Genomic DNA, 16,720 nt, shown 5'->3' with positions numbered 1-16,720 from the left:
CCAGAGTTCAGCTTAGGGAAAACTAGAGCAAGAGCTAAATCTGTGCTTAAAAAAGGTTCTAAGAATAAAAAAAGAGGAAACAAGAAAACAATTTGGGTAGGTGCAACCTACCCACAGAGAAAAAAGTTCAATTTTTGTCTGCGGGCAGTGATAGTACCTGCCAGCAAGTGGGGGGTGTGGCATTTCCCTTTTTTGTTTTCTAAATTTTAATGGAATGTCCAAAAGTGACAATCCATTCATTTCATTTATGTGCACTGCCATGCATAAAAATTCATAATGGAGCTGAAAAATGTAGACACGTTGCATTCTTCAGCACCGCTTTGCTCCATAGCTGACAGCTATGAGGAAGTGCAGACGAGGCACACAGAAAACCATTATTTTCTGTGTGCCCTTGCAGAGAGCAGAAACATGCATCTAGTCACATGTTAAAATGATATGCAGGAAAATGTTAAACCAATAAGCAAAAATGTGTACTGACTTATATGCACTATAATTTCCTTTGAAATGAATGAATGCCAAAGAAAACCTATGCTTTGCCATATTCCATATAAATAACAAAAACAAGCTCTATGTAATAAGTATATACAATGCTGTATTATTAATGCAATAAATTATAGGTACATACAAATAAAAATGTATATTACAATTTCCTGTGTATATACAGTACATGAACATTAAATAATCCAACATAAGGAAATACTAATTACTGAAAGTCATTTTACTTGCAAAGAACTGATGCAGAGGACATGACTGCACTTCTTTCAGTAATTAAATACATCTTAATAAATATGATATATACATTATACAATAAAAATGCTTATATGAAAAGTGACTGTGTCCTGTTACCAGTATATGGTGAGAGCCATATTTTGGATGGAACATTAAAATGCAGCCTATGCATTCAAAGAAAGCTATTAAAATCACACAGGCACTACATGAGTCACACACTCAACTAAATACTCACACCCTGCGGGGTTATTGCCTAAGGTGGTGGTGCTCATCACTAGCCCTCAAGGTCCACAGTGCATGTTTTTCAGTTATTTTCAGAGGTAAAATATTTATTGGCATTCTTTTTGGGTTTGTGTGGGTGCTGCTCTGCTCGCTCGTGATTTTGACAGATCTGTTCAATGTGGGCTGTACACACCTTTCATTAAATCAGATTTCATTGCAAATATGTAAAATGTGTCTACTGTTTATAATCTGGTTTCCAAACACAGCTCAACACAAGCAGATAGGACAGGGTCCTATTTGTTTGGTAATTCAGGGCAAAGTAAAAGCGACATTTAACTGTCTACCTCACTTACAGCATTTATTATACTTTCCTTTTTTACTGCGTCATTCTGTTCTGCTGCCAGGACTGGGGAAAGAGCTACCTGTGTAAGCCCTACAATGGCTTTTTGGTACTTACAAAATGTCTATGGTCTTCTTTCCTGCCCCCATTCCAAAGCATTGGCCCAAAAAGAAACATGGGAGAAAGACAGTAAGTCACATGCTCAACCATAATGCAGCACCGTCCTAGTCTGCTAGGGGGAGCTAAACTCCAATTGTTAGCAAGGAGGGCTGAGTAGCAGCCTGGGTGTGATAGCTCAAACTGTGGTCAGAGCTGACAGGCTCTGAAGACCAGCCCTCTGGAATTTCCCTCTGCTCTAGAACTTTGGAGAAAGGTCTAGAAGCAGTGGGTGGATCTAAGAAGTGGCTAGTCTGTACTCTAGGAGTACTCTAGGATTGGCTAGGAGTATCCTAGCCAATCCCCAACAGGAGGCCGGGACAGCCTTTAGGAATAAGGGAGCCTTCTCAGCAGCAGGAGTGTTCAGGTGGAAAATAGAAAGGATCTGAGGCTGGAGGCAGAAGCCTGTGAGAGGGCCCAAATGGAGAAGGGCTCACCTATAGGCAGTGGAGCTTGGAAAGTGCAGACCTTCGCCGGCCCCAGAGTGAGGACCACCTGTGTAGCAGGGAAGGAGCAGCCTAGCTAAAGACCTGGTAGCAGCCACCAGCCCACCAGCAGCACAGGAGAAAGACTGAGTGAGTAAACCTGAACCCCCTGGGCCAGAAAGAGGAAGGAGCACACTAGTCCTGCCACTCAGGACCTTTTTCACTATTTATGTGGCAGACACCAGATCCCCTACTCAAGCATTCCTCCAGACAGCTGTGTAAAGAAGAGGATTTATCTGGGGTCTGGGGTGGTACTACAGAAGATGCTGGTGATCTCTCCAAAACAGACTGTCTGCTGTAACTACTGTATATAGTTCAGGAAGTTGTCCTCAGTTTCTCAGGGCACCCAGTACACCCCTTACCCTATCCAAGTTGAAATCCCCCAATAAAACTTTAAAACAAGCTCAACAACTGGTTACTGACTCCTGGATGCAAGTTTGTGAAAAATGCGTGTTGCCTGACTCTGCAGGACTATAGGGGGACACAAATATTCAGCAACTCCTAAGGGGGTAGTGCTACATTAACATGAAATGCTATGTTCTGTCAACCTTAATGGAGACAGAATTGCTAATGGCAAGAAAAGATGTATATATGCTGCTGGGAAAGGGGAAAGAAGTGACCTCTTTCTTTGACTTTGCATTGGCTGAAGAAAGGGCCAGTTTAAGCTGCAGTGCTGCCACTTTTAAAGGGGCTGGATTCATATAGAATAAACACCAGTCAGCAGAGATAGAAAGGGTCGTTAGTCCTATACAGAACTGATCCACCAAACACATGTCAGAAAAGCACACAATGCTTTTACACAGTCCCTATTTTGACAATTTCTGGCAGTAGACATAACATGCATTGTCAGTGGATGGTGTGCCTTGAAGACTGGAGTCAACCACTCCAGCCATAATAGTATTCAACAAAGCGCAATAATCTGTAAAGCTACTGGCAACCAATCAGAAATCATGTATCATCCCATTAAACTGAGAACCAATTCCTTGTTATAGTTTACAAATTATAACATAGTCATAGTTCCTTGCACTTTGTTCAATAAGAGTAAAGTAAATTAATGAGTGAATTAAAGTATACCTCTCACGAAAGACTAATAGAGGCTGCATTTGCAGATGGTACAGCATAACCACAGGGCAACTAGCAATTTCACAAATGAAAAACCAACAATCGCAGACCCTATTTTTCTCTAAATATAGATTTAGAGATTATAGACATTTCTTTGGCAACCAGGGAAAAGAGAATTCACAGACATTTTTAGGTTTGAGCTAGCACTAAATCTCATATGTCTGTTTTTTTTTTTGTACAACAACCAATCTGATTTTAACTTTAATATATTTCTTGTTAAAAAGGAAAACTCTGAATGGTTGCTGTGGAATGGGAAGAGTAACACCAGTGTGTCCTACAAATACTGCTTAATATTGTTATTTGTTTGCTGTGTTGTATCAGTGAGGAGCACATTTTACAACCAATAACCATTTTTACATGTTTTATTCTAGAAACGATGGACATGAATCTTCATAAAATATACCATTACTTCCACAATAGTATATATTTTTGTTTTGCCTTCTTAGACAGTCTGGAAGCCTTTTTAAACCTTTTTAATATGGGAGAACTAATGAAATAACTTTTTCAAACTTTTTTAAAGTAAAAAAAGTAATTTACTATATTCACAGTTCACAGTACATTAGTTTGATGGCCACAAAAAAGAATGGTCTTTACTTTTGTAGTCATTGGGAAGAATTGCCCCTCACAGATATCTAAAAAGATCATTGTTGTCAGCGGTTACTTATCTGAAAGGTAGACATTGCTTATTGCTCAAAACCCCCAGCAACCTCTGGAGGAACCCTTGCTGAGGCTGCACTAGAAAGCCCATCAGCAGATATCTCCATTTGCAGTGTCTACCAGCAGTTGTGGTAAGAAAATCCAAAGCAAACTGGATCTACAATACACTGAATGCTGGAAGCTGTCAGTGTTGACCTTTTTTCGGTGAATTTGCAGGATATCATGGTGTTCCATTTTCTTCAGTACTTCCTATAACATTAATTTGAAATCATAAGTGGATCAGGAATTTTGACTTCTCAACCATCAGGCTTGTTCCAAGTCAGTGACTCAAAGTATTGAAGCCAGAGCATCCATGCAACTGGTATTCTTAGAAGGAAGTCAGCAATGTCAGCTTTATGTACACTATATTGTCAAAAGTATTGGGACACCTCCAAGTCATTGGATTCAGGTGTTCCAATCACCTCCATGGCCATAGGTGTATAAAATCAAGCACCTAGGCATGCAAACTGCTTCTACAAACATTTGTGAAAGAATGGGTCACTTTCAGGAGCTCAGTGAATTCAAGTGTAGTGCCGTGATAGGTTGCCACCTGTGTTCTTCCACAAAATTTCCTTGCTACTAAATATTCCACGGTCAACTGTTAGTGGTATTATAACAAAGTGGAAACAACTGGGAACAACAGCAACTCAGCCACGAAGTGGTAGGTCATGTAAAATGACAGAGCAGGGTCAGCGCATGCTGAAGAGCACAGTGAGCAGAAGTTGCCAACTATCTGCAGAGTCAATAGCTAAAAACCTCCAAACGTCATGTGGCCTTAAGATTAGCACAACAACAATGCCTAGAGAACTTCCTGGAATGGCTTTCCATGGCCAAGCAGCTGCATCCAAGCCTTTCATCACCAAGTGCAATGCAAAGCGTCAGATGCAGTGGTGTAAATATAAGACATGCTGCCACTGGACTCTAGAGCAGTGGAGACATGTTCTCTGGAGTGATGAATCATGCTTTTCTATCTGGGTATCTGATTGTCATGTCTGGGTTTGGCAGTTGCCAGGAGAACAGTTCTTGCCTGACTGCATTCTACCAAGTGTAGAGTTTGGTGAAGGGGGATTATGGTACTGGGTTATTTTTCAGGGGTTGGGATTGGCCCCTTAGTTCCAGTGAAGGGAACTCTTAAGGTGTCAGCATACCAAGACATTTTGGACCATTTCATGCTCCCAACTTTGTGGGAAGAGTTTATTGATGGCCCCTTCCTGTTCCAACATGACTGCGCACCAGCGCACAAAGCAAGGTCCATAAAGACATGGATGAGCAAGTTTGGGGTGGAGAAATTTGACTGGCCTGCACACAGTCCTGACCTCAACCCGATAAAATACCTTTGGGATGAATTAGAGGGAAGACTGAGAGCCAGGCCTTATCGTCTGACATCACTGCCTGACCTTACAAATGTGCTTCTGGAAGAATGGTCAAATATTCCCATAGACACACTCCTAAACCTTGTGTACAGCCTTCCCAGAAGAGTTGAAGCTATTATAGCTGCAAAGGTTGGGCCAACTCAGTATTGAACCTTACGGACTAAGACTGGGATGCCATTAAAGTTCAAATGTGTGTAAAGGCAGGCTTCCCAATACTTTTTGTAATATAGTGTATTTCTCTTATCACAGATTCCCTTTAAGATAAATATATGGTAACAGGCTTGCTTGGAAAAACAAAGGACTAATAGGCTGGAAAATTTACCAATCCTAAAGAAACTATTGCTATGGGCAGCATTTTGTGATGTGATTTCATTTGAAGGGGCTTGAGGGCTAATGCTGATTGGCCATCTCGTTCTGAACATCACTCCCTTATGCTTCTTGAGCCAAGATCACATAATCTAGCCAACATCTGGTTCAGCATTTGGTCATATGAGGAGCCACCGAGGAGCCTGAAATAGCAGTTTCTAAAGGATGGGTAAATGCTGTGTTTCAGGCTTTCTATTGCTCTTTCTGCATTTCTCCAAGCAAACATTAAATTAACCTAGCAATGTCTATAGCTTTAATTTCTTTTGTTATGTTAAATGTATTTGAATGGATAATGTCACACGTCACACTTTTTGTGTAGTCACAATGTCCTTGCTATAGAGTGAACAATGATGTGAAAGTAGCTGCATGAATGCCAATATCAAGGAAACTAACATTTAGCTAAAACAGTTAGTTCTGATCAGGGAAACTCTTAATGGCACGCTTAGGGTACATGAATTGTATACTGACTTCATGTATTATTTTGTGCACAGATCTTAACTGAGCGTATAGTAATAAGCATTGCTGAAGAGTTATGCCCTTCCTGCAGTTTATCCTTAAAAAGAAAAAACATGTTATAAAAAATGTGTTTAGAGGTATATTTTATTCATTGCTTTGCAAATCTGAGATGAAATGTATCTTAGGGTTGTGTTGTACCTATGTATGGCTATTATTGCTGGCATACATGGCTTGTTGATGTTGTCTTCTAGTTAATAGGCACCCAGGGGCATCTCAGGTCACAAAATCGAATTAGCTGCCCTCCACTGCCATAAACAAAAGTTATAATTTAAAGGGAAACTTTACTGGTTTTTGGTCCACAGTTTAGATATCTTTTTTAAATATCTACTGTATGTACAATCTTTGTATTATAAATAAACATTTAATAAATGACAGGGGATTTACAGAGGATTATGGGATAGCTGAATAGACTCCCCAGTGGTAGCTACCTGCCATTTAATTTAAACTTTGGATTTAGCCATTCAGAGAGATGAGGCAATGTTAGAGAGTCCTACGCTTCTATTTGTAAATAACAGGCTTTACAGCAAAGTGAGAGCCTAGCTGTATGTGAAAATGAGCCCTAAGCATTACCTGCTTACTTAAAAGCAGAAAACATTACAGTAAAGTGTATTATTCTATATTTACCAGACTTTATAAAATATATATATATATATTTTTTTTTTTTTTTTTAAACATGTATTTATTTATCCCTGACTATAATAAATAAAGAGAGAAATAATTTATATACAAAACCATCATACATTCCCTTAAAAAAAAATAGCAGATTAGATGGACCACTCAGTAATTAGTGGTCTGATATAATGGTCCTTCCACATGGGCGGCGTTTGTTCTGATCAGAAGGGAATCTGTGCACAGATTCCCTGCTGAATCACAGCAGAACAGAATGGATGTCACTAGGTGTCTGTTCAGTTTTTAACTTGATCTTGTCATGGAGGAAAAAATGGAGCTTTATGGACCCGTATTACATCAATGGGGAGGCTGATGTAAAAGGATACACATTTATTTATATCCTTTTACCTCTGATTTATCATGTTTAGATGCCATTAAATGGAAAAGAACGCAAACCTTTTACATTATTTTTATTTGGACCTAAATGGACTTAGAGGTAATTGGCTGTTCACAGACTAACATAAACTGTCCATAAACTAACACAAAACTTCCATTCAGATCTGCCTGAAAAATTTACAGGTAGACCTGATCGGAACAGCAAGGTTATTGCAGTTATTTCTAAACCCTTGGTAATCCCCTAAGTCTACATTTTTGCTTCCCAATGATCACAAAACCATAAAAATAACAAGAAGAAGCTAAGCTGTGAAGCCCTATGCACAGGGTAACAGGATTGGAGAAGGGTACAAAGTTATGTCAAGGCATAAGAATGATCTGGTGTGTCAGTGATTTCCCCAATAACTTTGAATGCTCAGAGCTTGGCAATTTAGTGGATACTTTGAGTAAATGCATCACCTATTTTTCCTGCATAAAGTTCACATGGCTCTAGGCTGCTTTGGGGCCCTGGCACAATTTCTGCCTTTCATTAATGCCATCCCCATTGATTTGAATCTGACAGAACAGTTTAGAAATACAGATAGTACACCCAGTAAAAAACATTTACTATTATAAAGCTCAGCGGAAAGGAGAGTCTGGAATAATTGTCTATCTGATGTGGGTTTTCAACTTGGAAACAATAGAAAATGCACAAGAGTCTCTTCATAGGGGACATGGTAGAGCAACTGCCTTGGCTTCTATCTTTTCTGTTGCTGTCAACGTCACATTGAGCATTTACTCCACTAGAAACAGCTGCAATGGTTCCATTCATATCGATCTCCTCTTCTTCCATATCCCTCTGTAAAAAATAAATCAGACGGTATTAAACATCACTTGACCTCATGGGGAACACATTTAAATGCTAATCCCTCTTTTGGGGATAAGAGTTGCAGGTGGTGAACAGCACAGAGGTCACTTATTAAATTAAAGGGTTAGTTCACTTTTATAAAAAAAACTGTGTAAAAATGTGAACTAACAATGGGCACCCTCCTCATACATCCTCCCCCGCCCAGTCCCTGTAGTACGTACCTTCAGAGTTGTCGAGCTGTCAGCACCACCACAGAGGTTCCATTAGTCCTGGGATTTGAAAATCCCTGCTCTTCTCCATCTTCTCCTTCCCCCTTTCTGGGACGAACTCGATGAATTCTGCTTGGTCAGCGCTGTTGATGTGACAACGCTGACCAATCAGAATCTATCTGGTCCATTACGAATCACTGCATGAAGAAGAAATGCACAGATTTTTACATCACCAGCCTGCTGGAGTGGCTGTGGTGGTGCTGATAGCTTGACAGCTCCAGAGGTAAGTACTGCAGGGACGAGGGGTGGGAAGGGTGTCCAGTGTTAATTCACATTTACAGTTTTTCTGTAAAGCTGTACTAACACTTTAAAGCAAACCAGCAGTTTGCACAAAGCAGCATAATCATTTTTAAATAATTAATGCCCCCCTTCCAGCAGCACATTTCCTTTGCCACTTTTGATTTGTGCTGCCACAAGGAAAGAAAATATGCAGTACTTGAGGACTGGATGAGCATGTGACTCACTCCCCTTCTTCATATGTACCAGCAGTGGTGCATGTTGATTGGTCCAGAGCTGTTATATGGGACAGAAGAAGAGTTCTCAGCACTGTGTAAGCTCTGAAGACAGTATCTCAGTCCTTTCTTTGTTTCTGGAAGCTGAACAGGGTGCAAGGGGAACAAAGTAAAGGTGAAGCTGTGTTGCTGGGTGGTGGGGAGACATTAAAGCCAAACTGATGTTTTGTCTGACATTGGCAATGCAAAGGTTTGCTTTAAACATTACAAGCACCTCCCATAACACTGCACAACTTTAATTGATTTCAAGACGTCTAACTATTTGGTTCTGCCTCTAATATAATAGTTCTATTTTGCCAGTTAAAAATCTTTACTTTCAGCTGTGAGTCTGATGTGTTTTCTTTTTTTTTTTTGCTGAACTCCAGGTATGTTTTTTTGCATAACTACATTATTCTATCTAGGACCAATGTAAGTATGCATATCCCAAACCTGAGGGGCCTCTGGAGAGCCTGGTAATCATTGTAGTAGACACTGTAGTAGCCACAATCCTCCTAGTCTTGTGCCAAGCAGCTTCCTCTCAGAACACTGACCACTGAGGGTTGCTTGCTTAACACTGCCATTCACAGAATGCCTTGTATTTTTGTTCAATAAATACAAGAAATTCTCTGATTGGATAAGGTCACTGCCCTTCCTCTCCACCTTGTTCAATCAATGGACACCCTTTATTCATTAAAAACATACAAGCCGTTCTGTGAATGGCAGCAGTGTCAAACAAGTGACCCTCTGACTACTATAGGTATTGTCATCTTCCACAGAAGTCCATCAGGTATGGCAAATTCATACTTATATTGGTCCAAGCTGGACCAAAGTAAGTATGCAATAAAGATTATACATGGAATTCAGCTTTTTTTACTGCAGGCAAGTTTTTTTTTACCATTTCTTTTCCTCTTTAATCTGTAACTGCTATGACTGTACTGCCTTTTTTTCCACAACCCATCCCCTTGCCTCCAGTATATCACAGCTTATCTCTTTACTGTCCCTTTTTGCACACTTGACAGTTACAGATACATTTCAGGACAAGGCCAGACTTGATTTTTTTTTTAATTGCCAAGATAGAGGCAGTAGACATACAATTTAAAAAATGATAGGTAAACCTTTGCTAACGACTACAATCTTACAGTAAGGTGGTTTTGGAAGGTGCAAGGTTGGAGTAGGTTATGGAAAAAATGACTTAAAAGGAGAGTTTCCTTTAATGTTATATGTGAATGAGTGAACACTACCATTGCTCATTTTACAGAGTTCTATAATAAAAACTGTAACAAGTCATGCAATGTTTCATGCAATGTAAAATACTGTATATCCATGATCGTTGTAAAAAGTTACCACATTCTAGTAGGTTAAAAAAGGTCATTTCAACTGAAAAGTCATAATCGGTTTAGTGTATAACTGGAAGGAATAGCTTCTAAAGGAAAAAAAACCCACAATTTTGTTCACTGACAAGCAAAGTACAAAGCCAACTGTGGTTTGCATGGAGCAGTTATTGTTCTGAGAGGCAGAAAATGAGCAATTATTTTTAGGAGACTCCCACTAAGATGTTGATCTTTACACTTGTTCTTGGCTGCATTAATTAAGATTATAAAATATATAGAAGGGTAATAAAGCGTAGAAGTAAACCAATGTGCAGTGGTGAAGAAGAATTCACACAGCTGCCAGGAGATTATGTTTTATAGTTTGAGACTAGTATACATTAAATAGCTTACTAGCACTTTTAAAGTAGTTTAGTTCCTTAAAATGAAAGTTCTGTATCAAAAGATATAAAAGAAGAATTTTAACCATGCCACAGAATTTTCATGAACACAGAGTGTTTCATACATTGCTACATAGAATCTGCAGGAGACAGCAGAGTGTATAGTAGAGATATCTGTGGGTCTCATTCTTTCTAACTGTACCCAAGGTATATTGGAAAAACTACCCAATCCTACTTTTCAATCCACTTGTACCAGCAACACAGTTAGCAGAGCTTGTAACCACAAACCTACCCAAAACCAGTTTTTTGCAGCTATCATGTTCCCATAGATTTCCATTTGACAAGAGCAGGCTATACACTGTACTGCCACATGGATGGCACAGCATGCAAGACTGACATAAGATTGAAACTGGACTGGAAAAACATGTCTAAAGCTTTTTTCAACAATCAAATCATGGTTATGATAGCAACATTTTGGAGCCATGCAGGACCCCTTCATCAGGCATATGACCAATGACACATCGTCACATGCCTGATGAATGGGTTCTGTGTGTCTCTGACACATAACTATAATAACCATTATGTGACCGCTGAAAAAAGCTTTGGACCTGCTTTTAGCTTTGAACATTCTCAGTTCCAATATGTCGTTGCTGCAGCACACATCTATACCTACAGCCAGGAAAAGGTAAGGTGGGAATATTGGTCTTGTGAACCTGAAATGAAACTCAAAAAGCAAAGGTTTTCTGTCTTATAGGTAATATATTGAAGGGTTAATTTTACCTAAGCAGTACCATGGAAACCTTTTGCTTTAAAACATAAAACAAAATGTTCACACGCAGTGGGACTGTGCCAGCACTGCATGGGTTAACTGCTCATTTTGTCCATGGCTATACATACCCAATCCTTCAAAACTCACAAAAATGGCACTCCCCCACGTTCCTGCTGTCCTTACTTCCGGAGATGGCCTATGGCCATGATGATGTCAGGAACAGTCCAATCACAAGACCGCTAGCATGCAGGAGGGAAGAAATGGTGGGGACCAGGTTTGCGCTCGAAGAATCTGTGGAGTAGGTGAATCTGCTCTTATCACCCCTAGGCAAAAATTAGCAATTAACCCTTGCAGTGTGGGCACAGCCCCACTGCATGGTACAGAAAAATATTTGCCCGGAATTCTGCTTTACATTCCTTGTGCAAAAAAATATTTTTGATATGTGACTGTACCTAAGCACTGCTGTTCTACAACCTCATAGTTATTTATCTACAATAGGAGATCATCTAAGGCACTATACTTTTGACTGCCAGTCTAGAGAGGTTTCTTGATGTCACTACTATGCTGCTCATTGTTCTTCTGAGTGCTTGCTGGAGGGGAAGCTGTACCTAAGGATCTAAAGTGCATGCATCTGCCTACATCTGCTTAATTCATCCTGTGGATCTGTTCTTACTCTATCTCTCCTGCTGTTTCTTGATCATAACCTCACCAGTCATCAGATCACTAGTCATCAGCTTGACAACTCTGACTTCAGGGATCGAAACCCTGCTACTGTACAAAGATGGCTACTGCCACACAGAGAAAGAACATTGAACAAAGCATGGAATGCCAGCTGGGGGCAGTCTTTAGGTAATGCTAGCGACTAGCCCTTTGCCTTTTTTGACTCAGCTTCCTCCACACAGGCTTTCATTCTAGATTAGGTATAGGAAACTACAAAAGACTGCTACCATGTAACAAGAGACTGGTAGACTGCTGCAATGTTATAACTTTTTTATAACATCCCATAAAAGGTCCAACATGATTAAGATCCTCTGCTGGTCTCTATGCATTGCTGCTTGAACTGTCGCTTTTCACATTGCCATAAACTGTTTGTCTATGACTGTATACGTTGGAATATAGTGTAGTATGTATACCAAAAATAGCCTTTATTTTAAAAAATATGTATCCACTCACATTAAAATGTGTCCTTCAGGGACACCACAGGGTTAAAAACGCACTATACAGTGCTCCAAGTAGAATGTATGCTGCAATCCCTCTTTCAAAATAGCGGCACGTGGACTTCCGGTTTACGGCTTGACGTCATCAGCCTACCCGTTTTTTACTATTTTCCTATCAGTGGCAGTAAAGAAGGAATGGAACGATCCAGAGAGAGGTCCATTATTTTCCAAATCCCTCAGAAGGAGGTTCCCGTTTGAGGAGGATGAGGCATGGGTATGGAATAAAAAGCCAAAATTGGATGCTACCTTCTCTCAAGTGTCCAGGCGCACAGACCTGGCATTCGAAGATATGGGCATCCTCAAAGACGCAATGGATAAGAGGGCGGATTCCCTTCTCAACAAAGCATGGCATTCCACCTTCTCCAATCTTAAGCCAGCAATGGCTTCTACGGTGGTGGCCAGAAATTTTAGAATGCTGGCTCGACCAGTTAAAGGAGCATGTAGAGACACGGACCTCTAGAACAGTGTTGTCTGAATCTTTTCCTCCTCTTCTGAAAGCAGTGAACCATGGTGGATTCTTCAGCTGAGTCGATTAGAATGTCAGCCAGGTCCTGGGCTCTGGTTAAGTCAGCCAAGCGAGCCGTTTGGCTCAAAACATGGTCTGGAGATACAGCTTCAAAGTTCAAGCTGTGTGGGGTCCCTTTTTCAGGTGACCTGCTGTTTGGTGCAGACCTTGAGACAGTTTTGACACATTGTTGAGACAATAAATAATAAGAAAGCGTTCCCATCCAAGAAGAAGAAACAGCCGCTTAGGAGGAATTTTTTAAATTTTTCACGGAAAGATAAAGGACAGAGCCATAAGTTGGAACCCTTAAAAAAGTAAAGGGAAAGGAGGGGTTCTCTTCAGGCCTCCAGTGCAGTCCGTAGAAAGCCAATGACAGTCTCCACCTGCTGGGAAGAAGACTTCTGTCCTTCCTCCTGCAGTGGGAATAAGCAACGCCAAGTGTGTTTGTCAGAAGCAACTTCGCTCAAAGTTACAGTCTGGAGTTTTCAGAGATTCCTCTGAAAAGATTTTTTGTTACCAGTCTCCCAAGGGACCAGGAAAAAGCTCTGGCAATGACCTTAGAGGAACTGATACAGCAGGAAGTCATCATTCAGGTTCCCAGGGAACAGGAGAGCCAGGATTTCTATTTGCACATTTTTCTTGTCAAGAAATCTTCCGGGAAGTTCTGTTTAATTTTGAATCTAAAGATCCTCAACAGATCCATTCGGTACAAGCGTTTTCATATGGACACAATTTATTTAGTAAGGAAGCTTCTGACTCCAGTTTCCTTCATGGCGTCTATAGGCCTCAGAGATACTTACCTGCACATTCTTATAGCTCCTTCATCGCAAAGGTTTCTCCATTTGGCGATCAATCTCAGGCCAAGAGTGTGGCATCTGCAGTTCAGAGTGCTGTCTTTCAGGCTATCATCTTACCCCAGGGTGTTCACCAAAGTGATGGCAGAGGTATTGGACCCTTGTGGCTGAAGGGGATCTCAATTGTGCCTTATTTAGACGACCTGCTTCTGTTTGCAGAATCCAGGAGTCAGTTGCTGTCAAATCTGCAGGTGACGCAAGTACACCTTCAAAGGCTGGGTTCACTATTAAATTTGGAGAAGTCAATCTTGCTACCAGCTCAGTGAGTGAGGTTCTTGGGCTATGCCATAGACTCGGTGCAACAGAAAATCTTTCTCCCAAAGAAGAAGATGAAAAATATCCAGTTGGCCCTGGCTCAAGTTCAGACCAACCTCTCAGTATCAGTGTGGGTAGCAATGTCAACACTTGGACTGCTCACTACCTGTCAGGAATGGACTGGCCAGCAATAGTGGGACTCAGCTGCCTTATGAGCTGCAGTACCAGGGCTGGCCAGCGGGTGCTCCCAGCAATCAGAGACTCAACCTTGCAGCCAGTCAAACACCTGGAACTAATTATACTGGTGTATTTAAGGGACATTCAGACCTGCAGACTCTGCCTTGGTGTTGTGTTTCTCTTGGGCCCTGTATCCTGTTCCTGCTCCCTGTTCCTGTCTGATTCTCTGCTGACCCTGCTCTGATCCCTGGCTTGTCTGACCATTCTCCTCTGCCTGACCCTCTGTACCACGCTGCCCGCTACCTGCTGAACCTGGCCTGTGACCCCGACCATTCTCCGCTTGCTCCCCCTGTACCTACCTGCCCGACTGATATTGACCCGGCCTGCCTGACGACGCTTGCATTGTATGTACTGTTATCTGTGGGTGGTTGGTTGGTTTTTTGCACTGTGTTATGTTTTAGTATTGCACTGCGTTTATGTTTGTATGGTTAGTGTTAATAAATTACATTGTTTATAACATATCTGAAGTCTGCGTTTCCCTGCGTCAGTCACACACCTCTGGTCATACCCGGGAGCCCTGACACTACCTTCATCTGGGCAGTTAGGTTGGTTAGGCTTCAGTCTTGCCCAGTCCAGCTAGCCATTCTTCACAACTGCTCTCATCAGGAGTCTTTAGAGAAACCTATAAAGATCTCCACACAGGTGGTGGTGAAGAAATCGGGCTAATCTGGAGAAGGGTCTGCAGTGGTCTTTCCCCACGGCCAAGTGCTTAATTACAGATGCAAGTGCTTGGGGTTGGGGAACCCATATAGAAGAACTAGTGACACAGGGCTCATGGTCAAAAGCAGAGGCCAGAAGATCATCCAGTTGAAGAGAATTAAAAGTAATCCAGGCTGATTTATTTGCAAGTCAGGAAATTAAAAATGCCCTGTTTTCTTTTCCCTGCACAAAGAGGATCAAGAGGTGGGGCTGACGCATTAGCTTATCCATGGGCATACCCCTTGTGTTATACATTCCCTCCAATTCAACTGATATCGCTGGTACTCATGAAGTTCAGGAAAGAAGCCATGGAATTGATACTAATTGTCCCCTTTAGGCCAAAAAGGCCTTGGATTCTCATTGCTCCTATACCTGTCTGCGAGACACCCCCTGGAGGCTGCCAAACAGGAAGGACTTGCTGGTACAGGGTCCCTTGTGCTATCCAGAGATACAGTGCCTCAAATTAACAACTTGGTATCTGAAGAGGCTCTGTTAAGAGGAATGGGGCTATCTGACAAGCTCATAGCTACCCTCCCTTCAAGCAGGAAAAAAGTAACCAGAGCAATATACTTTAAAGTATGAAAACTTTACGTATAATTCATGGTGTTCATCAAAGGCTTTGAGCTGAAGAAAGTAGTTTCAGTTTTGGAGTTCCTCCACAAAGGAATTGAGAAGGGCTTAGCTGCAAGTATTCCCAAGGATCAAGTTGCAGTTTTGTCAGTGTTCTTGGAGAGGATGCTATCTCAGTAACTTTTTATTATTAAATTTTTTAGGGCATTGGCTAGGGCTAGGCCTGCTTCCCTTAAATTCCTTCCCAGATTGGATCTATCGTTTGTGTTACAGGGTCTCACGAGCAGTCCATTTGAGCCCTTGAAGGAAGATTCATTAAGGAGTTTGGTCCTTAAACAATTCTTTCAGTAGCAGTTACTTCTGCCTGAAGAAAAAGTGAAATTCAAGCCCTGTCCATTGTGAAACCATTTTTAGTTGTGTTTCCAGATAACCCTGATCCTCAGGTCGGACCCAGGGTTCCTCTTAAAAGGTTTGTCTGCATTTACTTGAAAGAAATTATTTTCCCTACATTTTGGCTCATTTTAAGCCAGGAGAAGAAGCTGTCCATATGTTGGATGTGAAGAGATGTCTCCTACAGTATTTGCAGACAACCAAAACCTTTAGGAAATCTAGCTCTTTGTTTGTCCTCTTCTCAAGAGTTTGCAAAGGCGAGAAAGCTTTTAAGGATACCTTAGGAAGGTGGCTCAAGCAGGCTATCAAGAAGCTTATGTTGCAGTAGAAAAAAAACACTAGAGCGAATCGCAGCCCATTCGACAAGAGAGGTGGCTGTGTCCTGGACTGAAAGGGCTGGTGCATTTTTACCATATCAGATATGCAAAGCCACTACCTGCTCTAGCTTCTCTGATTCTATCTGATATTATAGGTTGGACCTGTTGTTGGCTGTTGACCAGTCTTTTGGTAGAAAAGTCCTGTAAGCAGTTGTCCTGCCCTAGGTTAAGTTTCTCAGTTATCATCTCCAGGTGCTGTCCTGAAAGGAGAGTTGGGAAAACCTCAGTAACAGAATTTCTAGGAGCCTTCCAGGAGAGCAGCGACTACCCTCCCTGGATCCCTGTTTAATTGTTATGTGATCTATTATGGTTGTACTTTTTCTGTGTTTTTGTTTTACAGCATGTCTTGGGCTTCTCGTCTACAATTGAAGGCATGGTGGAAGAGGCAAGTGTTAAAGTCTTGGCTGCAGTGTTTCTGGGAAAATGGGTGGAGCTACGCTCTCTTCAGGTGCTGTCCTGAAAAGCTCCTAGAAATATCATTACCGGTAAGTCTAACTGAGGTTTTTGGCTGAATTGGCACTAATT

At 41.3% G+C, this 16,720-nt stretch overlaps 1 protein-coding gene and 1 pseudogene across 1 annotated transcript in view; one reads left to right on the top strand and one right to left on the bottom strand.

Moving 5' to 3' along the window:
• Positions 1-572: 572 nt before the first annotated feature.
• Positions 573-16,720, bottom strand: part of GABRP (gamma-aminobutyric acid type A receptor subunit pi) — a 168,552-nt gene continuing 152,404 nt past the window's right edge. Inside the window, exon 10 of the mRNA XM_089690278.1 lies at positions 573-7,845. Within this exon, the coding sequence (XP_089546404.1) occupies positions 7,576-7,845 (270 nt within the window). The 3' untranslated portion in view covers positions 573-7,575. The remainder of the gene's footprint in view (positions 7,846-16,720) is intronic.
• On the top strand, positions 12,598-16,655 carry LOC149451696 (uncharacterized; annotated as a pseudogene).

The sequence above is a fragment of the Staurois parvus genome, unplaced genomic scaffold (assembly GCF_062004578.1).
Source record: "Staurois parvus isolate SC_StPar_1 unplaced genomic scaffold, SC_StPar_1.0 ptg000525l, whole genome shotgun sequence".
NCBI classification, from domain to species: Eukaryota; Metazoa; Chordata; class Amphibia; order Anura; family Ranidae; genus Staurois; species Staurois parvus.
The sequence above is the reverse complement of the archived record's forward strand: the minus strand, read 5'-3'. Positions and strand labels throughout refer to the sequence as shown.